Source organism: Chaetura pelagica, unplaced genomic scaffold (genome assembly GCF_000747805.2).
Source record: "Chaetura pelagica isolate M959 unplaced genomic scaffold, ChaPel_1.0 scaffold394, whole genome shotgun sequence".
Lineage (NCBI taxonomy): Eukaryota > Metazoa > Chordata > Aves > Apodiformes > Apodidae > Chaetura > Chaetura pelagica.
In genome coordinates this window covers 1283758-1307566 of record NW_009952966.1, presented here as the reverse complement: position 1 = coordinate 1307566, position 23809 = coordinate 1283758, and the positions used below count along the sequence as shown (strand labels likewise).

Sequence of the window (23809 nt, the reverse complement as noted above, 5' to 3'; positions counted from 1 at the left end):
CAGAGGGTTTGAGGAGACAGGGGAGTCTGAGGGGAGTCCCAGGGTCTGGGGGGACAGGGGAGTCTGAGGGGAGTCCCAGGGTTTAGGGGGACAGGGGTGTCTGAGGGGAGTCCCAGGGTTTAGGGGGACAGGGGTGTCTGAGGGGAGCCAGGAGATTTTGAGGGGCCCAGAGGGTTTGAGGAGACAGGGGTGTCTGAGGAGAGTCAGAGGGTTTGGGGGGGCCAGAGGGTTTGGGGGGACAGGGGTGTCTGAGGGGAGCCAGGAGTTTTTGAGGGAGAGTTGGAAACCGGCTTGCGACAGCCAGAGGGTTTGGGGGAGACAAGGGTTTTCTGACACCCCACAAGCCCCCTCAGCTAGGAGAGGTGCTTGTGTGAGGTGACAGGCTGCTGCCCTGAGGCAGATGTGCAACCAGAATCACACGTATCAGCGCAAATACAGGTAACTGTGTGGGGAAAAAAAAACACCACCAGTTACCTCCTTCTCAGCCCTACAACGCTTCCCCCAAATCAAACAGGCTCAGAGAGAGACACTTTCCCTGATGCACGGCTGAAATATTCCAAACATAGTGCACAAGAAGCAGAAGGAAGCATTCCTCCTTGAAATGCATCACAGTAAGTGAAATTTTTGGAACTAGTGTGGTCCTGTCTCTTGTAGGGTGAAGAAAATGAACTGAGACAGCAGCCCAGCAGCCAGATTCCCTTTAGATGGTTTTTAGGACACAAGTGGACTCGCTGCTTTGCTACTCCTGGAAGTGTCTCTTTGGGAGGGACTGAGCGTGGTGTAATGGAACAGGCTGCAATACTTCCTGGGCTAAAACGCTGGTTTTTAATGATCTACTGTGTTGCCATCCAAGCAGATGGGTATTAGTATGCGCAGCTGGGCATCTATTTTAATGCTTCTGCACGTGTACCGAGGCATGCTGCTGGGCTGGGGCGTCAGAGAAGTACATCAGAATTCTGGTTAAAGATGCAAACTGAGTCACGTGGAGCATGAAGTTGCCTTTATTGCTGCCATGCTTTTTCCTGGGACTTTAAGTTCAGTATTCTTGGAGGCTTTCCTAAATGAGCGAGGGAATTATTGCAATAAAGGCATAACACGGTTCCTTATTACACCATTTCCTCTGCCACCCAACTAATTTAATTGGCCTGAATTTGTTGGTTATGATCATGATTTTTCTTCCTGAAATACTTTCAATAAATAACAGTTTGTATCTTCACACTCTCCTGCATGTTGTTTTCTTTCTTTCTTTCCTCTGGGGTCGCATGTGTAAACGTGTTTGTTTCTTTTTCAAACCTTCTCAGAAACCCTGGGCTGTTTCTGCAGCTTTCTTTATTCTGTTTTGTTGCTTGTTAACAAATTATTTGCAACAAATTCTGAAGTACCTCTAGAGCACTGAGTTGTGTTTTGGGTGAAAATGTAGGACAATGTTCTTTTCCCATCTCTGTCTTGGATGTCATTTAGCTTTCTGTCTTTATCCCCAGAGAGTCTGTGTGCCACGTGTGGCTTCCAGGAATTGTATTAGGAAAATAATAGTCAAGAAATTGTTCTCTGATACCAATCATACTGGAATATGGTAAAGTTTTAGTAAATTCAAGCAATTTTAGCATCCAAGAAAAGTGTACAGCTCTGCTGTTTGGGTTTTTTTCGGCTTCAGCCTTAATTGACATTGCCAATAACTAACTTCTGCAGGACGTTAAGTTTCTTTTATCAAATTTAGGGGCCGAGCTTCTCATCTGCACCTGAATTATACCCTGAGAGAAATGTTAATTTTAAATTAATTCGACATCTTTCCCAGTTCTCCAGTGCTCTGCTTTGCTCAACATAGGGAGTCACAAGGATGCTTATTAGAGGGCATTTTTCATGTACTTTTTGGGGAAGTCTTTATAAAATTTGGCAGAGGGAGCAGGGTAATTTTATTTTTTTCCTGACTGGGACACTTGCTGTGTTTGTCTCCACTATTTTCTGTTTAGCCAGAAGAAACCAAGATCCAGTCTCACTGTAATGACAGCTCGGATGTTACTTCTACAACGAAACGTGGAGCGTGACAGTCCTTAGCTGACACCAGAGGGGTCTGAGCACTGCCAGTCGTTTCCTGGTGCTCGCAGCTGGCTGCAGGGGCTGCATTTGTCACAGCAGCGCTCTGGAAGGAGGGCGAGCAGCTGAGGATGTGGTGGAGGAAAGCAGGAAGGAAGAACGGGCCGTGGAAGGGCGAGGAACGAGGCGGTGGCTGGTGAGCAGAGCTTTGGTGCAGGATGTACCAGAGGTGGGTGGGGAGGGAGGGAGGGGGCGAGGACAGCCAGGGGACAGCTACTCCAGCTCACAACATCGGTGTCCTGCTGTGCTGCAGCTGTCTCTGCTCAAGGGAGGACGTTAAACCCACACGGAGGTTTCACACGCAGGGTTTTGATGCCTTCAGTTTCGTGGGAGTTCAGGGGCTTCATTGAGAGGTCAGAGCTTGTAAACCTGCTCTTTGTCACTCGTGCTGGAAACGCCTGCCAGCCCCCTGATGTCTCAGGACCGAGCCGTGAGGCTTTGACCCCATCCCTAACTTTCCATGTACTTCTCCCTCTGAAGTTCCCCTCCTTTTCCTGCCTTCCCAGCTGGCATCCCTGTCAGTGATACGGTTGTTTCCTTCCTCCCGAGTGCAACAAAGAGGTTGGGAGTAGCTGAGACCTGAGGGTCAGTGTGACAAGGACAGAGAACTTGTATCACAAAGCAAGGACAAGGAGGAATTTCCATGGTGATTTCCTAAACTGCTGTAGAGATTATGTTGCTATAATTTGCTGTTGATCAAACAAGACTTTGAATTGACAAAGCATTTTGACCTGAGAAAATAAAATGCCAACAGGTCCAGGTCAGGGCTGGGGGCATGTTCCTAAATATCTGCAAACACAGGCAGTTGCTGCTGCCACAACCTTTAGAAAGTGTATTTATTTTAAGCCTGCATTGTATCTGTTCTTTCAAGGCTGAAAGTGCATCCTCTAACAGCCAGGCCTCAAGCTGGACTCTGCTCACTTGCTTCAGACTTTTAGGTGACATTAAAACTAATCTCTACAGCATGTAACATCTGAACAAAAGGAAACAAAGACCTAGCTTGAAATGACATATATTCTAAGTAGCTAGGATGCAGTGTCTGTAGATTTTGTCCTTCTCTTTGTACCTCTCATGCTGGTTAACCTGGTCCAGACTCAAAGAGGACAGTGGTGGTGCAAGTTGCCTGTTAACAAGCCCTTCCTCTGTCCTGCTTTAGCAAACTGTGCATTGTGGCAGATTCCCCAGCGTTCCGTGGGTTCCATCACGCTTCTGTCACATCTGACTGGGACCCTTTAGACCTGCAAATGAGGCTTGTTTCAGGCATCTGGTTTAAAAAGCATTCTGAGGTTTTCATTTCCTTACCATCTTTTTATTTCATACAGCAAATGCTTGTTTAGAGGCCAGTTATTCCTCATTTGTTTCATATTTGGGGACTATTTCTGTCTTCTTTGTAAGCATTTCACAGCAGACCTCACTGGCTCATAATCACTGGCAGATGACTGTAATAGAATACAACGAATTTGGACAAACTTCAGTTTATTTTGTTTTGCAACTTTTCCAGTTCAAAAATCAGCATCTTGCTGTAGCCAAAACTAGGCTCTGTTACTTGATTTCCAGTGAATTGTTTATGGCTCCCCCACCCCCCAATAACTATGGCTTCATTTTATTCCCAATAATTAATCACAAGGGATTATTTTCTGTGTAATTAGTCTCCAAAATTGCTGCTGGATAAACCAAACTTTGAACTGGGGATCTGATGCATTGCTGGGCTGACCTTGCCCATGATTAAGCACTGACATAAAAATATGTTGGTTTTCGTGTGGTTCATTTTTCCAAGGAAATTTGCTTTTGAAGGCTTCTGACTGTTTTAAAGTCTTTCTGTTAATGGATAAGATTTATTATTTTTTTTGAGATAAATGTGTGTTTGGTGTCAGCCATGACTGATGCTGCTCCTGCACACCCAGGTGGCAGAATTTTCCCAGTGGATTTTGGGTATATAACTCGACACAGACTGTGTTTCCTGCAGGTGTCAGTGTTCAAAATCTACAATACATTGAATTTTTTTACAAAAAGACAGGCTAGGTTACAGCCAAAATGAATTCACCTGTATTTTGAGTCAGTGTACCATAGAAAAGTTTTGTAAAAAGCTGTGTATCCTCTGGGTTGACTGACCTATGGGAAAGTTTGCTGTGTAGCTGTACCAGTTCCAAAGGGAGCTAACAGAAAAATAAACTAGGAGAGAGAAAGCAGTTGAAGCCAATAAATGCTCACTGTGACATGAATTACCTTCAAGGACTTTGATTTGGTCTCCTGTTCAACTTACAGGATTGTTTTTGACCAGAATTGCTAGAGCCAGGAAATGAAGAAAAGTGAAAGGACTGGAACGCCATCCCTTAAATGCAAGTTGTTTGGGTCAGGGCAGGAATAACACTTGACATGCAAGGGACTGGAATGTCTGTCAGTCAAGAAGGTCTAGTAACCCCTTCTGGCCAAAAATCTGCAAACTGATTGATTCCATTATTTTGTATATTTTTATATTGCTTTTTTCAATTTTTCAGAGCTCTCTTTGAACTGCTCCTGTGCTGTTGGCAAACTCTTCCAGTGAACAGTATCCACTAGGACTTCTGGTCTTGCTGCTTGGAGGCTTCTCCAGTTGAGAAGTGATGCCTGGTGGTGGAAATCACCTTTACTCTCCCGTTGTGCTCTCTGTCCCTAAGGTATTTGAATCCACATGGCATTTCTTTCAGCCTACTAGAGGTATAGTGAATCAAATCAATACCTTTTACAGCATCAAACATTAAAGTGCAGAAGAATCCTTTGTGAACCCAGTGAAAGAGAGAAGCATGGGAACTCTCAAGTGTTTAGAGGATCCTCTTTTACTGTACCTCCCCAAAAATGAGCAGCAGTGGCAGTATAAATGTGCTGGCATCAATATTAGTAACACAATTCTAGTAATTAATTCTAAGCAGGTGTAATTTGGACCCTCTCTCTTTAATGGGGAATTCAGCCTGAAATTCTGTCACTGGGCTGCACCTTCAACACTTCCCAGCCACTAGTGTAACACATAAAACTGATTCTTGGGGATTTCTTGAGAGTGCATCTCATAACAGGACCACATTTAGAGTCATCTGCCTTGGGGGATAGTTAGGAAGCTAAGAATTGTCACAATTACAGCTATTTTTTGTTCATTAACCTTTATCAAGCATACAAGACTGATGCCTCACGTGCTGCAGTGCCAACACCTCTGGAGTCTGGCAGGAAAGCTCAGCATGGAAGGCTTGGAAGGTATTTCTTGAGATGGACTTTGCTGGGGGGTTGTTGGGCTTGAGAAAATGAGATGGGCTTGTAGAAAATGACTAAATTAAAGAATTAAATAATGGAATCAGAATTGACATTTTGCTAAAAAGTTGAAATATAGATGAACTATCTTAAACCCAAGAGAAGTGAAAGGATTTTTTTATAACCAGGGGGAGTAAATAATTGTAGATTATTATCAGTGTTACTGTAACATTAGAAAGAGACACAGAACATTTTGACAGCCTATCTGGTTAATTTTCATGATGCAACAGGTATGGAACAGAGAAATCTGAGTTTATAGACTGGCCCCAGCAAACAAATCCTTTACATGTCCAGTAAGATATAATCACACAGAGCCAAGAGTAAACACAAGCAATAAATAATGCTTATTAATAAACTGAAATCACAATTCTGCCTTGTCAAAGTGTAACAAATGGATCTTGGACACAGGCTCAGGCTTGTTTAAAAATAAACAGAAATCAGAGCAGCCATTTGGAGATGAAATGCTGATAGTACTACACACCTGTGTGAGCATTTTGTACCACTGATGGCTGTCAGAGAGGAGCTCAACTGGCAGGCTGGGCAGAGCTGTGATGTTTGGCTGGAGTCTTTCCTTCTCTTGCACAGCTCTCACAGCCACTCTGCCTCCTTGGAGATGTCTGGAGAGTGCTCCAGATTTCCAAAAGATGGGGTCTGGGTTGAACCCTCAAAAGCACTGTTGCTATTGAATTCCTCCTGGCAGATCCAGATGGATGCTAAGTCATGACCCCTCACTTCACACACAAGCTATTTTAATTCGTTTGAAGCTAACATTTCCTCACAGCTGATAGCAATAAAAATCCCCTAGAAATACTGGCTTTTTTTTTTTTTACACAGGTATTATAAAGATCCAGTATATGTCACTATGAAACAACTATTGCAAGAGAACAATACTTTCTGAAGTGTTTAGTTGCACAATGTTTAAACAAGGCATTAAATATTTGCACAACATGGGGGTGACGTCCTTAGTGTTTTAAACAAGGTGGGGACAAACAAGTGAATTCTCACTCTAAATTCCACAACATTGTCTCACAAACTGTCTTTCTGGAGAGGTGACGTGGATGAGATGATCCAGCAGAAGCAACAATTGAGAGGAAACACATTTTCCATGTCTTGCTCACTGCATCCTCCAGTTTGTCCTCTCCTTGGTGACCGCTGTTCTCTCTGCCACCCTTCCCAGGGCTCTGCTCCCCCCAGGAGCTGTGGATGCTGAGCTGTGAGGCTCCTGGCTCGTGGAATCCAAAGCCAAAAATGGGCAAAACGTTGGTAGAAGCACAGTTGGAGACAGTTCCACCCCTGAACAGACTGTTCTGGGCCAACACCAAGAAGGTGATCCTTACTTTACTCTTCTGCAGGGTTTCCTGTAACCCCCAAAGCAGACTGGCCACCTTGACAGCAGCCAGGGCAGGTTCCTCTTCAGGATCTTCTAAAACCATAGCTTGATGTTTGTTTTTTGCATTGTGAGGGTCATATTTGGTTACTGTGGATTGTGCTTATGTGGCTTAAAAAATAAAACTGGAACTATGTTTTTACTCTGAGCAACAGATGAAAATGGAATAAAATTGTCAGAGCAACTGTCTCCAGCTCTTTAGGGAACTGATCTCTCCTTACTGATAAATGGCTTCTTTTCTCAGCACATCTTGGATTAGTCTGTGATGTTTTTCTTATTGTTGCTCCATTTCATGATAACCTCATTTTCTGAGTTCTAGTTAGGAATAATTCCTTCTTTGTCCTTTTCTGCATCCCTGTGTGTTCCCAGAACTTCTGAAAAAAGGATCTTTTTTTTTTTCCTCCATTAGTCACCCTGGTCTGACAAATACCTGCTTGTTTCCTCATGTAGACGTATAAGAACTATCGTGTTTGCTTCTCCACATTGCGTAGCTGGGCTTAATCATGATGGTGGGGTCAAAAATGAGAATCTCAGTGTTAAATTTCAGGGTTAAAAAAAACCTGGAGGAATAACATCACTTAAAAAGTGCAGGCTTCAGTGTGGTACTTTTCAGGAGCACCATAGTCACTGAAACACTGTTTATACTGAGAAAAATCCAAGCGGCCACCAACAGCTGTGATTTCAGCTGCAGCTTTGATCCCATCAATAAGACTGACTAAAAGACTTTCAGCCACTTAAAGCTCAAGGAAAAAACACTTTGTGAAGGACAGTGCAGCAGCACCAAACAGGGATTTTCAGCAAAGCTGGAGAGACTCCAAAGAGAAAGTTCTTCAGCTTTCCTTGCTGTTAAATTTGAGCTTGTGTAATGTGGCAAACCTTGGCTGCTGAGACCCAAACAGCGCATGGCTGCATCCTGCTCCAGCAGGGACTGAGCTGACCTCTGGGGTGGGCACCTCTTCCTGAGCACCCTGGGAAACATGGGCCTTATGCAGCTAGTCATAAATGCTGAAATGGGCACTGATGTTCAGTGGTTTTCCTTTGTATGAATTTCTATGAGGAACAGAGCAAAGGAAACTGGGAAGCATTTAATGTCACGTACAGTTGGAGTGGTAGCTCTGATCTGGAAAAATAAACCTTTGGTAGAGTCAAATGTTCAGCATATTGTATCAGATTTATTTGTTTGTTTTTTAAATCTACCCCCTGGTCTCTAATTGTGCACATCAGCAGATTGGTAGGTCAAGACCTAAGAATGTTGTGGGGTTTTACTGCTATTTTACTGATGAGGGATGTGATGTTAGATCAGTTTCCTTGGAAATGGTTGGCGTATTAGTATTGGTCAGGAGATGTTTGTGCCCAGCTGCAGCACAAACCACAGACCTGCTTGGCTGGTTTGGTTTGGCTTTTTGCATATCTAGGTCTAGCCCTCATGGCATGGAGCAGTCACCAGCTTTTCCTGCAATCTGTACAACGTATCATTTCTCACCTGGTGACCAGCCTTTCCAGCACTGTGTTTGGCATCACCACCAAAAAGCACCATTTAGCTCCTTAGGTAAGCTGCTTCTGACAAGGAATAAGATGGGGTCTGGGAAATTATTCTGCTGTTTCTCTAAATCAAACTGGAATGTCAGGGATTTGGGTTTGACACCCTCCCCAAGCCTTTAAGAAAATGCCATTTACGACAGAAAGCAGATTAATATTTTCTACCTTGCAGATGCAAATCTGACACTTTCTGTTGGATTCTCCTGCTGACACTGATACACCCACAGTGAAAGGCTGGGACAGGGCAAGCCCAGGTTCTGCACGATGCAGCAAACAAAACTCTGCTGTGTTTCTCTTTTGGGGCAGTTCCTTTTTAATGCCAGACTGTCCACACGGACTCAGTGTCAGCCTGAGATAAGGGGTTGGGTTACAATGCAAAGCTCAGGATGGGTTTGCTCATTTTTTCACAGCTGTGGAATTTTATTCTTCCTGGTATCAGTGTTACCAGATGTTGTTGTAACAGGCTGGAGCATCCGTATCGACATCTCCGATGAATCAATTTGCTGCCAGTTTCAGAGCCTGATCCTCTCATCTTCTACAAGGTAGGTCTGGGCTTCAGAGCTGTGACATGCTCATGAACACAACAGAGTGCCACATGCATACGAAGCAAAACTTTGTATATTGACAGAGGTGTAATATGATGGAAGTGTTGCTGTGAATATTGTGGTTAAGATTTCCTTCCTGAATCCCTGATCACATCCACCCTTTCTTTTTTGAAAGAATTTTTAATTAAGGGTAATAGTCCTTTCTTGGTCTTCTCCAAACAAATCTAGAAGATTTAAGGGATATTACTGTGTAAAAGAAAAAGGGGGAAGAACTTTTACTTCTTTTTTCTGTGCAAGAGGTGGCAATTACTGCAGAGTTTTCCATGCAGACTGTACTCAGACCCATCCTGACTTTTTATTTTGACTTTTTTTCAATAGTCCTGGCTGACCTTGCTCCCAAAGGTGAGCGTGGAAAACAACAGGAGGGGAGGGAATGCTGAGGGTATTTAAAGCACAATAATGGGAAGTGCTGGTGACCTCCCATTGCCACCCAGTCCTTTTCTGTCCCTTGGCAAAACCTCTGGCTTGTTCCCACCACTGCACTGCTGGCCCCTGGTCCTGTCAGCCTCTTCAACAAGGGAATTGTTATCAATCTTAAAAACACAGAGACTCCAGTGGTAACTTTTTAAGGGCATGATGGAGACTCATCACAACAGGACTAAGATAATTATTTTTTGATGCATGCAGAAGTCACATTTCATGACAGAGGGAAGCTAATTTTTAACAGCAGATTTCTCTCAGTAGCTTCTTCCAGTTTAATTTCTATGGAATGCTTGGGTAATTACTGTTCATTCTCACTTTGAATAAAAAACATTGCTGATTGTATACCTGGATTTTTTCTCTTCCCCTTTCTGGGAAGCAGGAGATTAGTTTCAAGAAGCCAGCCATATATTGGCTTTTGTACAATAGTAGGTAATTTTAATAACTGGACTTTTGTACTGACCTGAGTTGAAGTGAAAGTGTTTTCCAAAGTAACTTGATGTAGTACAGCCACAGTTTATATTGAGAAGCTGAACACAAGTTCCTTTATTGCTCTGGTTTCTGCATATTCTGCTGTGCCACGTTCTGGAGGATGCCTTGAAAAGGTTGGACATGTATTTTTTATAAGTTATAACTTTGCCATAATCCACAAAATGGAGAAAAATAAAGCACTTGGTCAGTGGCTGAGCACCTTCAGCAGCCAGTGCTTGGCTCTGTGCAGGCTGCAGCTGGGGCTGCCATGGGCAGAGGAGGAGCAGGCAGGGGTTTCATGCAGCACTTGAGGGTGGGGTAGTTCTGCCCAGTGATGCATCACAGGAGGCAGCAAAAGCAGGGAGGATGGGACTTCTGACCCCCAAGGGTGTAAATGCACCCCAAGTTTGCATCCTGAACATTTGTCAGGTTTAACCCCCTGTTCCTCAGCAGAGCTTCCCAGGTGGAGCTGGGGCCAGGATGTGCTTTGGTGGTAGGAAATCAGGCAGGTGTGAGCTTGGTGAAACCTCTCAGCTGTGCAAGTGCCTCCCCCTGAACACTGGCACTGCTTGAAGCTGCAGGGTGAATTCTCAGACCTGCAGGTGTTGGATCTTTCCTGAGGACTCAGGAGGAAAGACACAAAAAGCACACTGCCTGCTAGGGAGAAGGAAATGCCCCCAGCATTTTCACAAGGGATGTTGGAAGCCAAGCACCCTTACCAATGTCTGGTGAGGACAAGTAACAATATTTTTCTGTGTCCAACCTTGCAATTACAAAGAGAACCAAAATCTAGTGCAATAGATGAGTTTTTGCTGAGATCAAGCAGTTGTTATGATTTAGGCCTTAATTTTTTCTAGCCTCCTGGATTCTAAAAAGCAACTGTGCATATTTGTAGGGGATGCAGCACTTCGTTAGCAGAGTACATTTGTTTTAGGCATAAAAACTTGTTTCTTAACAAGACACTTCAAATGGAGGAGATTTTGATATTAATATTTCTCTTCTGAAGGCAGCCTATTGATGCAGAGAGGAAATGCCTGGCAATCCCACTGAACAAGTCACAAGCACCAGCTCTTAACTCAAACAGATTTTTGGCAGGAATTATCCAGCTGCTCATGCTAAGTGTGGTAGAAAACGTTTTCTTATACAAATAATGAAGGTACCTGAAAATAGAAGACTGTATCATGATGTGACATGATGGAAATCTAAGAGACTTTGAAATGATCTAGAGAAGGTCACAGAAACCTGCTGTTCTGTTAAGAAAATAGGAGATGGTGGAAGATCCACAGCAAAATTCACAGGCAGTGGGATGGGAATGGCCCTGTGGGGAAGTCACAGAGCCCATCTCTCACTGAGTCACTGTACTGAGAATAAAGTTTATTGTTTATCACAGGAACAAACGGTTTTGTCAGGGGAGAAGTTAGAAAAACTTTAACTCATGATAGAGCACCTGATCTTGGCCCACAGTTTGTGTGGCTCTGGTGTGGGCTGCACGTGTTTGTGCACATTTGTAGACTTATTGCTACAAATGTTAATTGTCAAGTCTGCAAGTAGCTACCTCTGCTTCTGTTCTTTGATACACACTCTACAATCATACCTGCCAATATAACTCCTCTGTTTTGTTCCAGAGGTTTGTGCTGTGAGGCTCTAGTGTGACAATGGCTTTTTCTGAAAGCTTGCTTTCACTGATGGGGTCATCAGGGAGCCTGAGAAGGGAACAACATTTTTTATATGAAAGCAAAAGTACATTCTAACCTTTTGAGATCTTTATAATCCATATTGAATATTAGCAAATAATACTTTCCACTGTGAAGTGTTAGGAACTTTTCCCCTTCGTTTTGCTGTGTTGTCATCTGCCAGCCAAGAGGGAGCATAAGTTTAGGACAGTCTTGCTCAGGACAGTCTTGCTGACTCTTGAAGCAATTCAGGTCTCCCCAGTCAATCTATCAAATTAAAACAGAATTGAAAAAGACTCTGGATATTTTTGCATTTCTCAGAATAGGCTGCAGAAGACTTTCCTCAGACTAAAACCAAGATGACCTGTTTATGGAGGTAGTGTGTGCCCAGGTCTGAAGCAGCTTTGCAGCTGTTAATCAGAAAAGGAATTGAAGACATTAACTCCTTGGTTTTACCCCTGTTCTTTCTTGCTTATTCCTTGGCTGGGTGGTGATGAGAACCACGGGCAACCCCTCAGGTGGGAGTGCAGGAACATCCAACAAGCCCCAGGGGTGTGCTGCTGTTTGGGAGCTGGACTTCTGATGAGCTGCTGTTGGGCTCTATGGCTGATCCTAAGACCACAGCAGCAACAGCAAATTGCCACTGTGAGGCCAGTTCTAACTCAGAGAAACAGCAGAATGGCTGGGGCAGGTACATACCAAATACATGGTGCAGGGGGTTGTGTATCCTGGATAAACAATGCCTGGTTGCTACATCTATTTGCTGAGTGCCCGGGGCATCCATGAATGAGAGCAGCATTGCCACAGCATGAGGATATTCTTACAGATCCAACACGTTGTGCTGCACCAGCAAGACCATTTTCTGCTGGGTGCTGCTGCTTTTCTTACAGACCTCCCTGCCCAAACTCTTGAGTCTACCAGTTGTTGTGGACACCATGATCAGGGTGGCAGGGTTGTAGGCCCCAGCAAAGGGTCCCTCTTGGCCCCCAGGGAGCCAATTAGAACATTTGGAACTTGTTTATTTTTCTGATTTCCTTGAAGACATGTGTTGTGAGCAGTGATTCATCCACCAGTTCTTCCCAGTCCTGTGGGACCTGTGAAAGAGTTGTTCAAATGGCTGTTTCTCTCCCATTTCCTGGAAGCACTTGGTGTTTGTGGCAGGTTGCTGGGCTGCAGAACATTGCTGGACACCTTCCATGGCCACTGCTGGGGCCAGGGCTGCCTCTTGAAACCTTATCTCCTGGGCGTAGGGTCCAAGATGTTATCTCCATGAAAATCCCAGCCCTTCAGTTTTGTAGGAAAATGACTTTTCCTTAGGGGCACGCAGGGTGTGAAGGCTGCCCATGGGAAATTCTGCCAGGGAATAAAGGCTGGGAATGTGCTGAGGGCAGCATTGCTCTTCAGTGTTGGTGTAAGAAACTTATGAAAAGACTTTGATCTTGCTTGTTGAGCAGGAAGTGCTGTGGAACAGCAGCCAGGGCTGGGAAAAACAGGACTAGAAGCTGAAATTATTTTGGGACAGCTAGGGATGGAGGCAGGAGTGTCCTGCAGGAATGATCCCTACAGAGAGTCACACTGGAGTGAAGCTTATGTTGAGGTGTTTTGTTTTCCTGTTTACATTCATGGAAGAGCAATCTGGCAAACGTGGCAGCCTAAACCTAGAGGCTGTGTCTTCTGCTAAAGCCTCTTCCACAGACTCCTCCTGGCAGGGCTCCTGTTAGGAGGGCAGGGTTCTTGGCTTTGCTTTCTTGTTCTCTGAGGCAAAGTACTTTTCAGCAGCAAGTCAGGAAAGCTCCCAGGCTGGACACAGTGCTGTGTGTCCTGCACATCTTTCCCAAAGCATCCATGCTTCCTAGGGATCAGTTCTCCATCCCTGGGGATTTTTGATGCCACAGCTCTGCCTGGGCTGATGCTCTTCCTAGTAATTGCCAAATTACCAGGCTGGCAGTAGTAATAACCACTCCTGTAATTTTCTTTTGGGCCAGTTCTTCCCAAGGCTTCCAGCAGAGAGGGACCTCAGGGTGCTGGGAATGTTTTTCACTTTGTCAGTCAAAATATTTTGGATTGTGGGATAATTTTAACAACCATAGGGATGTGTTTAAGCATACTGATGTACCAAGGAGAATGTGATCAATGCTAGGCCAGAAAAGCAGAGCTGGGCATAGGAACAGGCAGCCTTTAAAGCAAGAGAAAACTTGAAAAATGTAGATTTTGGGAAAAAAATGTAGCCAGGGCTGAAGAATTCTGGTCAGTTTGCAGCATGACTTTGGTACATGGGAGCTCACTTTGGGAAATTAGATTCTCAACTCCTAAACAGTGCAGAGTTTAAAAAGCTGACTCTCGAAGCTGAGTTTCTGATCAGTGTGGATAGTGGTGGCATTTGTTCACCAAATCATACAAATCTGAACAGCAAAACATCCAACTCCTGCTCAGACACACAGATCTAGCTCCTGCGCTGCACTCAGGTGTCTTTCAGGATCCAGTCATTACAGAAAAAGGTAGTTTTGGGGACACATAGACATGCTACTCTGTGCTTAGGAAAACACCACTTTTTATTAAATTTAATGACATTTCAAATGTCATGCAAAACGTTCCTTTTTTAAAATAACCCCACATAGTCCTGCCTCCCTGGTGAAGTTATCCCTGCACCAGCAGATCAGCTGGGAGAGGGGAAGGAAGCACAGACACTTGGTGCTTGCTGGTGCCACCCCCCTCCACAGCACCTAATGGAGCAGGGTCTGGATGTGAGAGCACCTGGTTCCACCTCTCTCACCTGCAACAAACCTACTGACTCTCTATCTTCCTGGAATAATCAGATTTTAAGAAATTATAAAAGCACAAATGATTTGTTTCTTCTTGCACTCCCATGCAGCTCAGAAAAGCCATCCAGAACAACACAGTGGTCACCAGTGCTTGCACAGGCTCCCAGGGACACATTCCCCTAAGGAACTAGGAGTCAGATCTTGATCACCAGTAGGATTCAGATCTTGTTCAGTAGTAGGTGATTTGTCAGTTGGAGAGCAGGGCATTTCAGGGGAGATCTCAGAGCCTCAGCCTGCCCCAAAGCACTTATTGTTCAGAGTGTAAGCTGGAACAAGTGTGATTTTATTCAGTTTGCCAAGGGAAGCAAAAACTCCAGGCCTTGTGCAGGAGCCAGGATGAGATGTTATTACTTGGCTTCATTCTAAAAGCAAGTTTTTTATCAGTTGTCTTTCCTGAGTTCAGTTTTCTCTTTCCATTTTACGTTCCCTATGATTTTACAGAGCAGCACACTTGGCATTTCCTGTCAGATGTTAGATATTGGAAATAAAAGTGCCCCAGCAGCTCACTGCTTTGTATTTTATTGGAGAGCTTCGTGGCTGTGGATCTCACTGCAGATATGGCACAGGGACTGCTTCACTTTCCAGAAAAAAAAAAAAAAAAGCAGCTTTCCAGATAAGAGTAAAGAAGAAAACTTTGCATTTTTTTTTTTTCACTTTGATCCATGGGCAACCTGGGCCAGGGTCTCACCATCCTCACACTAAAGAATTTCTTCCTAATGTCGAACCTACATCTCCCCCCTTCCAGTTTGAATCCTTCCTCACTTGTCCTGTCACTCCAAGCCTGTTTTAAAAAAGTCCCTCCCCAGCTTTCCTGGAGCCCCTTCAGGCACTGGAAGGTGCTTTAAGGTGTCCCTGGAGCCTCCTCTTCTCCAGGCTGAACAACCCAACTCTTCCAGTCTGTCTTCAGAGCAGAGCTGCTCCAGCCCTTGGAACATCTTTGTGGCCTCCTCTGGTCTGTCTCCAGGGACTCTGTGTCCTTCTCATGAGAAACAAAGGATCTTAATGGGAGGTAAAATTTTCCAAGCTAAGGAATGACCTGGGATCACAACTCTGGCCTAGGGATCATGTCAACTTCCACACTTGCCCTCCCAGGATCAATTACCCCATGCACAGCGATTGGGATGTGCCAGGAAATGTCACTGCAAGATTTCAATTAGTCACCCAAGGAACTTGTATTTATTCACTTGTCATTTATGTGGAAGAACATGAATCTACTTGATTTTTTTTTTCCCCTAGTGCTATGAATAATATTGATGGAGTTGTTTGTACTTCAAAACCACAAGGTGGTGAACTCAGAGATATAAAAATGCAAAGAATTGTAATCTCTAAGGAATGAAAATGGGAAGTCAAGTGTTGAGCAAGATGCTTCTAAAGGAAACAATGTGTTTTCTCAATTATATTACAAGTGATTTTCTTGCAGTGCAGAATAATTTTTCATTCACTCTTTGAAGGAAAGTAAAAAAGGAATCTCTGCATTTCATCCCCCTCTCCAGCCCCTTATTGAATAAATGCTTAGGCAGAACATCTTGTCCTCATTTTATTTTTGATTATCAGTTTGTGATTTTTTTTCCCTCCCCTTTCCAGGTAAGTAAACTGCTGGTTTCCAGTTCTTTGCCAATGAGGAAAGGATTATGCTTCTTGCTCCCCCTCCTCTTTTTTGTTCTAAATGAGAGCTTTTTGTGATTTTTTTTTCTCCCCTGGGATCACTGGCAGAACATCTTGTCCTCATTTTATTTTTGATTATCAGTTTGTGATTTTTTTTCCCTCCCCTTTCCAGGTAAGTAAACTGCTGGTTTCCAGTTCTTTGCCAATGAGGAAAGGATTATGCTTCTTGCTCCCCCTCCTCTTTTTTGTTCTAAATGAGAGCTTTTTGTGATTTTTTTTTCTCCCCATGGTATCACTTTCTTGGGGTCACAAATCAGAGCAAAGCCTCCCTCTCTGAGATGTAAAGCTGGGCATATGGAGATGACTCAGAATTATGGGAATGATGCTGATTTGCATTTCTTGGCTTTATTTTGAAAGGTCTCAAGCCAGTAAGGATATTTAACACAGCCATTCTACAGGTATAGAATTTTTAAAATCTGTTTTGTTGTTTGTTTTGTGGTTTTTTGCAGAAACAAAGAGGTAAAACTACATCACACTTGTCTTGATTAGTTGCTGCTCTTTGTGGACAATCGTGCAAGATCATTGGCTTTTGAGAATTCCTGCAGTGGATGCAGCATTTGCTTGTGCTGTGCCACCTGCCAGAGGTGCTTCAGCTGGAAAAAGAATGTATGTCAGTGCTGGAGCAATGGGGGAGCCACCAAAAATCAGGAAACCACAATGGATGGCAGGGTGTCTCCTGGAATAACAGTCACCAGATAAGACTGTGTGTGAACTGGGGCAGCAGTTACCAGGGTGTTGTCAGGGAAGAGCTCGTGCTCTGGAGCAGGTTGCACCCAGGTAATTAGGAGCTCAAGCAGAAGATCACAGGGTGGAGACATCCCAAACCAACACGTGCCCAGGTCCAAAATGGAAAGCAGTTCCTCAGATCTGGGGCCTCGGGGAGATGGTGAGAAGCAAATTGCACGAGGGAGAGAGGATTCGTTTGGGAGGAAAGGAAAGGAGTGATCAGGTGAACCAGCAAAGGAATGAATCCCCAAAGTTGAGAGAACAACGGTGCCACTGAGTGAAGCTGTTTGCTTGGAAAGTTCTGCTCAGCTCTGGGCTGCAGCCGTAGGGAGAGAGGGAAAGGAAAACAACCCACCTTACCCATGGCTTGGGAACTCTCCAGAAAAGTACACTAACTTGAGGGCAGAGGAAATGCCTGACGAGGAACTGCTTGATGTGCACAAAATACTCTGCCTTGAGTTGGGGGAGAGGGAAAAAAGGAGTTTGACAGGAGATCTCCTTTTGGAATACCAGGAACTAAGGGAGGGAAATACAGAGTGAGATGGGGACACCACGAGGCTTTATACTGCAGTTAGAAAGAGGAGGAGGTTCTTGTTGGACACTTGGAATGTTTGCCAGCCTGGCAAATGGCTGGGTGGTAGTGACAGGAACCAGTCTGAGGACAGGAAGGTATCTGTGTGCTGCACTGTGCACGCTTTGTAGTCACAGGGTTACTCGGGGCCTGCTGTGAGGCTTGCAGTGCAGCCAGTGGGAAGCAGGATCTCTCTCTGTGTTCCCAGAGGCTTTCATGTCCAAGGAACAGCAAGAAATGCCCTCGCAGGGCTTTCACTTGGCCTCCAGCCAGAGGGAGGGAAACAAAGCCTGTGTCAAGGGTGTGAACTTCCTTCATTCCCAGGGTGACCAGGCCAGCGAGCAGTGGCGGCACCTGGCACCAACCCTTTCATTAGCCATCAACCTTCCTTCCTTCCGAAATGGCTGGACTCAGTTCTGAAATACTTCATGCCCATCCCACTGAGAGAAACAGCAGACTTTTAAAAATGTTTCAGTGTTATGAGAATCCATGTTTGCACCAACGGAGGATCCAGTGAATGCTTTGGTCATTTCAGACACTTCGGGATCTGGCTCCAGGCTCCCCTGTGTGTGCTGGGCAGCCTCTGACAAACCTTTGTCTTTCCCTTAGAAGGTTTGTTAGATGAAATAGCTGTTTCCAAAGTGAAAAACACTTGGAGCTTCTCCAGGCTACACAGACAGAAGATGAGAGAGGTAAATGAAGCTCTGGGGGAGACAGGCCATGCCCTCCTGCAGGGCGCTTCAATCACCCAGCTCTGCTCCCACTGGTCCTACTGGGATGCACAGGGAAACTGGGAAGTGATCACTTAATCCCAGACTAGTTTGGGCTGGAAGGGACCTTCAAGATCATCTAGATCCAACCCCTGCATGGGCAGGGACACCTCCCACCAGCCCAGGCTGCTCCAAGCCCCATCCAACCTGCCCTTCAACACTGCCAGGGATGGGGCAGCCACAGCTTCCCTGGGCAGCCTGGGCCAGGCTCTCACCACCCTCACAGTGAAGAATTTCTTCCTAATATCCCACCTAAATCTCCCCTCTTCCAGTTTTTGACCTCTTGGAGGTCAAAATGGCCCCAGTGTGGAGGAGCATGTGAAAACCAGCAGCAGTGTATGAAGGGTCAGGCTGGGAAGCAGGGGGAGCAGGTGGGAAAGCAGCAGCCGGGGCGATGCCGACCAGAAAGGAATCGGCATGCGAAGGTTTCCAGCTCCCCTGCACTGCCTGATTTCAAACAACAGCCTGTCCACAGGAAGTGAAAGTTGATTAGCAGGTGTTTCACTAGTCTGTTTGGAGTCTTTTTTTACACCCTGCTAGGTCAAAGTACCCAGACAGGAAAGTCATAATACCAAAGAAGCCTCCTGAACATATGGGTTTGTCTGAAATGCTTCACGTCGTCAGTGATGCTCTTAGATGCTCACGGCGGGTGTTTTTTTAATACATTGTCTGTGCAGGTTTGGCTGTTAAGAGATCCAGCCTGGCACCTCTTGCCCCTGGGAACAGGAGGGGCTTTAAGCAACGCTGGGAAATCCAAAGAGCAATCTTTCCTGGTGAGTGTACTTAGAAAAAGGAGCAATAAACGCCCAGCGCCCAGCGCTGCGGTCTGCTGTCTGACTCAGAGGGGAGGAGGTGTTTGCTTTGGCAGAGGATACTTTCCAGCCTCAGGAGGTTCCTTAGGCCAGGATCTTTGGTCTCGGATGGGTTTCTGGTGCAAAAATGCTTCCTCAGCCTTTTTTTCCCAGCTGTTGACAGAAATTAGGAGATTGCACACACGTCCAGTAACATCTGAGTGAGGCAGGGAGAGAACAGGACAGGGAGAGCTTTATAACAACACATTCCCTACCACACAAAGTGATTTAAAAAACCATTTGCAAGCCTGTGTAGCTTTCCTAATAGGCTGCTAAGGCACGTTGGAGGCAAAACACAAGACTTTTCTTTCAGAGACTGGGTAATAGCCCAATGATGGTGAGGGAAATTTATTCAGGTTAAATGTGGTTCCTGCTTCTTTGCAACTTTGTCCTATTTTGAAGCATCTCCAGTGCAGGCAGCAATAGCCCAGGAGAACTGAACTCTCAAAGCTAATGGTTGTTGCATGTGAGTCTTGACTATCCAGGGTGTTCAGTGGGCTTGATTGATCAGGGCAATGCAAAAAGGTGAGGCCACAAGCACAAGAATTTTATGGCACCCATAAAGTACAGTACACAGGCTTTGCTCAATTTTATGCTGTTAAACGAAGCATTTGGTATCATATGGCACTTTAAGGGCTTTGATTTATGTTAAGGCAGAAACTGCAGCTGTAATAAACACTCTAAAGGATGAGTTTAAGAGCAATGTGCTGTATTTATTTGTGACATAAACACTCACCTGCAATGCATTTGAGAATCATCTCACAGGGCACATTGCAGCCATTAAGCTTCAGGCACAGCAAGGTCACATCCAAGGAGAAGATGGAAGTGGCTGGGAAGAAAGGGGTGGCAGAGCAAATATTTTGAAAGAGCAAATGGAAAAAGATTCTTTTTTTTTCTCCTGATAAATGGTCCCCAAACGTGACTATAATTTCTGAAAGAGTCTCACATTGCCCTGAACAAGGTAAAGTTCAAATCCAGTCTTGTTGAATATGAAATATTTAAGCACACGGCCGTGAAAATAACATGGAAGTAAATATAATAAAATTATGTGTTTCAGGTTTATGAAATGTCCCTCAGGGAGGATGGAAAGCACAGGAACCCTGTTTTGTCCTGGGCCCTGCTATGGATGTGCTCCCTGTCAAGGAGCCCCCCACCATTACCTTTGCTATTTGGGTATTGAATTAATTATGCTCAGTGGAACTTGCTTGAGAGTAACATAAAGTAATAATTTTTTAATTATTTAGGTAGCTTTAAATATAGCCTAAATAGCCTAATCCTTCCAACTTTGCCTATTTGTCTATGACAGTCACAGTGTGGGAGAGTGGGAATCATTAAGTGAAATTATCAGGAATTAATGACAGGGCTTCACTGGCAGAGCAGGACAAAGGCTCATGCATTAGTTCCTTTGGGAATCACAGAATAAGTGAATTCAGGTGGATCTCCCCTTTGGCAAACACAGCTGAATCTGGCCATAATATTATCATAGAATCATGGAATGTTTTGGGTTGGAAAGGATCTTAAAGATCATCTAGATCCACCCCCCTACCATGGGCAGGGACACCTCCCAGCAGCCCAGGCTGCTCCAAGCCCCATCCAACCTGCCCTTCAACACTGCCAGGGATGGGGCAGCCACAGCTTCCCTGGGCAACCTGGGCCAGGCTCTCACCACCCTCACAGCACAGAATTCCCTCCTCATGTCCAACCTAAATCTGCCCTTTTCCAGTTTTAATCCATCCCCCCTTGTCCTCTCACTACAAGCCCTTTAAAAAAGTCTCTTCCCAGAAATTCCACCCTACACCAGACATTTCAGTCCAATATGCCCACTCTCCAGGGATTTTTCCTGCTGCTTTGATGATGGGGAATAGAAAGACCTTTTGAGATCTAGGAGATAAAATCAGTTTTTTCCTTGATCTTCCTTCAAATAAACTGGCTGATAAAATTGATCAAAAGTTGCAGAAAACAGTTTCAGTGGGATCCTTGGTCAAAACAGCTTCGTGTTGAGTTACACAGCAGGCAGGTCTGAAAGGGATGAGAGAGTTATCGAGGATGAAAGCAAAGTATCACTGCTTGAGGCAACGATAAAGCTGGAGGTGGGAAGATCTCTGGATCAGAGAGACCTAGGAAAGTGCTGGGTGCATGGCAAGGCTCTCCTAAAATAACTGTGCTCTTCTCCCTTCCACAGGCTGGCACTCTGCTCTCCCTTGTCTCTGTGACCATCACGGATTCTCCTTTATCGCTGCCCCACGAGAGCCAGGGGGGCTGCGTGGCCCGGCGGTGCCTGCGGGCTCCTTCAGGTGGGCAGGAACCCCTGGAGAGCATCGCTCGGGTTCTTCAGGGGGATCCGCAGCTCCAGGACCTCCGTGCCTTGAAAGAGCAGCTGCAGGAGCCGCAAAGGGCTGCGCTGGTTTTAAGGACCCGACCAGTTTGCGGCAGTGGAAAATGTGGCCCCAGGTCATCGTTTCCTCCTGACACTTTAGTCGAACGACACGTTGGGAGGGAAGAGTTCACAGCGGGTGCACCACGAGCAGGGTTTCCCGTTTCATTCTGACTTTCTGGCGTGGTTGCTGATCGAAAGGGAGGGCGGCCGGGAAGGGGGAACCTCTTGCTTCTCAGCCACTGCCCTTCCCTCTGCCACCCCGAGCAGGCGGGTCAGCCCTCTGGCTCAAACAACGGGCGCTTCTGCCCTGGCGGAGAGCGGATTTCAAGCAGAAGGCACCACCTGACGCCGCCACACGAGGTTTAAGTCACGGTTTCAGGGGGGGTTTGTCTAACGAGAGCGGCTCAAACAACACGAGGTTCATCGCCCCGAGGCGCGCAGGGCGGGGGGAACGTCCCCCCCGGAGCTTCTGCATCTCCCCGATTAGCGGGGCCCGGCGGCTTTTTGTCGCGTCTGTTTGCTCGTGTCAGCGGCGGGAAGGGACCACGGTGGGAGGGGGCGGGATCTCTGTGCTTCCAGCCCCTTGGAATGCGGGAGCGGGTCCCTCTGCTGGCGAGGGATGGATGGAGGGACCCGGCGGCGGATCACGTGAGCGCGCGGATCACGTGAAGCGCGCGGATCCAGTGAGCGCCCGGGTCGGCAGAGCAAATATTTTGAAAGAGCAAATGGAAAAAGATTCTTTTTTTTTCTCCTGATAAATGGTCCCCAAACGTGACTATAATTTCTGAAAGAGTCTCACATTGCCCTGAACAAGGTAAAGTTCAAATCCAGTCTTGTTGAATATGAAATATTTAAGCACACGGCCGTGAAAATAACATGGAAGTAAATATAATAAAATTATGTGTTTCAGGTTTATGAAATGTCCCTCAGGGAGGATGGAAAGCACAGGAACCCTGTTTTGTCCTGGGCCCTGCTATGGATGTGCTCCCTGTCAAGGAGCCCCCCACCATTACCTTTGCTATTTGGGTATTGAATTAATTATGCTCAGTGGAACTTGCTTGAGAGTAACATAAAGTAATAATTTTTTAATTATTTAGGTAGCTTTAAATATAGCCTAAATAGCCTAATCCTTCCAACTTTGCCTATTTGTCTATGACAGTCACAGTGTGGGAGAGTGGGAATCATTAAGTGAAATTATCAGGAATTAATGACAGGGCTTCACTGGCAGAGCAGGACAAAGGCTCATGCATTAGTTCCTTTGGGAATCACAGAATAAGTGAATTCAGGTGGATCTCCCCTTTGGCAAACACAGCTGAATCTGGCCATAATATTATCATAGAATCATGGAATGTTTTGGGTTGGAAAGGATCTTAAAGATCATCTAGATCCACCCCCCTACCATGGGCAGGGACACCTCCCACCAGCCCAGGCTGCTCCAAGCCCCATCCAACCTGCCCTTCAACACTGCCAGGGATGGGGCAGCCACAGCTTCCCTGGGCAACCTGGGCCAGGCTCTCACCACCCTCACAGCACAGAATTCCCTCCTCATGTCCAACCTAAATCTGCCCTTTTCCAGTTTTAATCCATCCCCCCTTGTCCTCTCACTACAAGCCCTTTAAAAAAGTCTCTTCCCAGAAATTCCACCCTACACCAGACATTTCAGTCCAATATGCCCACTCTCCAGGGATTTTTCCTGCTGCTTTGATGATGGGGAATAGAAAGACCTTTTGAGATCTAGGAGATAAAATCAGTTTTTTCCTTGATCTTCCTTCAAATAAACTGGCTGATAAAATTGATCAAAAGTTGCAGAAAACAGTTTCAGTGGGATCCTTGGTCAAAACAGCTTCGTGTTGAGTTACACAGCAGGCAGGTCTGAAAGGGATGAGAGAGTTATCGAGGATGAAAGCAAAGTATCACTGCTTGAGGCAACGATAAAGCTGGAGGTGGGAAGATCTCTGGATCAGAGAGACCTAGGAAAGTGCTGGGTGCATGGCAAGGCTCTCCTAAAATAACTGTGCTCTTCTCCCTTCCACAGGCTGGCACTCTGCTCTCCCTTGTCTCTGTGACCATCACGGATTCTCCTTTATCGCTGCCCCACGAGAGCCAGGGGGGCTGCGTGGCCCGGCGGTGCCTGCGGGCTCCTTCAGGTGGGCAGGAACCCCTGGAGAGCATCGCTCGGGTTCTTCAGGGGGATCCGCAGCTCCAGGACCTCCGTGCCTTGAAAGAGCAGCTGCAGGAGCCGCAAAGGGCTGCGCTGGTTTTAAGGACCCGACCAGTTTGCGGCAGTGGAAAATGTGGCCCCAGGTCATCGTTTCCTCCTGACACTTTAGTCGAACGACACGTTGGGAGGGAAGAGTTCACAGCGGGTGCACCACGAGCAGGGTTTCCCGTTTCATTCTGACTTTCTGGCGTGGTTGCTGATCGAAAGGGAGGGCGGCCGGGAAGGGGGAACCTCTTGCTTCTCAGCCACTGCCCTTCCCTCTGCCACCCCGAGCAGGCGGCTCAGCCCTCTGGCTCAAACAACGGGCGCTTCTGCCCTGGCGGAGAGCGGATTTCAAG

General features: G+C 45.9%; 1 protein-coding gene across 1 annotated transcript in view; it reads right to left on the bottom strand.

The window, feature by feature from the left end:
• Nucleotides 1-6806, bottom strand: part of RARRES1 (retinoic acid receptor responder (tazarotene induced) 1) — a 17621-nt gene extending 10815 nt beyond the window's left edge. The window contains exon 1 of the mRNA XM_009995729.1: nt 6492-6806. Coding sequence (XP_009994031.1) covers nt 6492-6806 — 315 coding nt within the window. The remainder of the gene's footprint in view (nt 1-6491) is intronic.
• Between the last annotated feature and the right edge of the window lie 17003 nt (nt 6807-23809).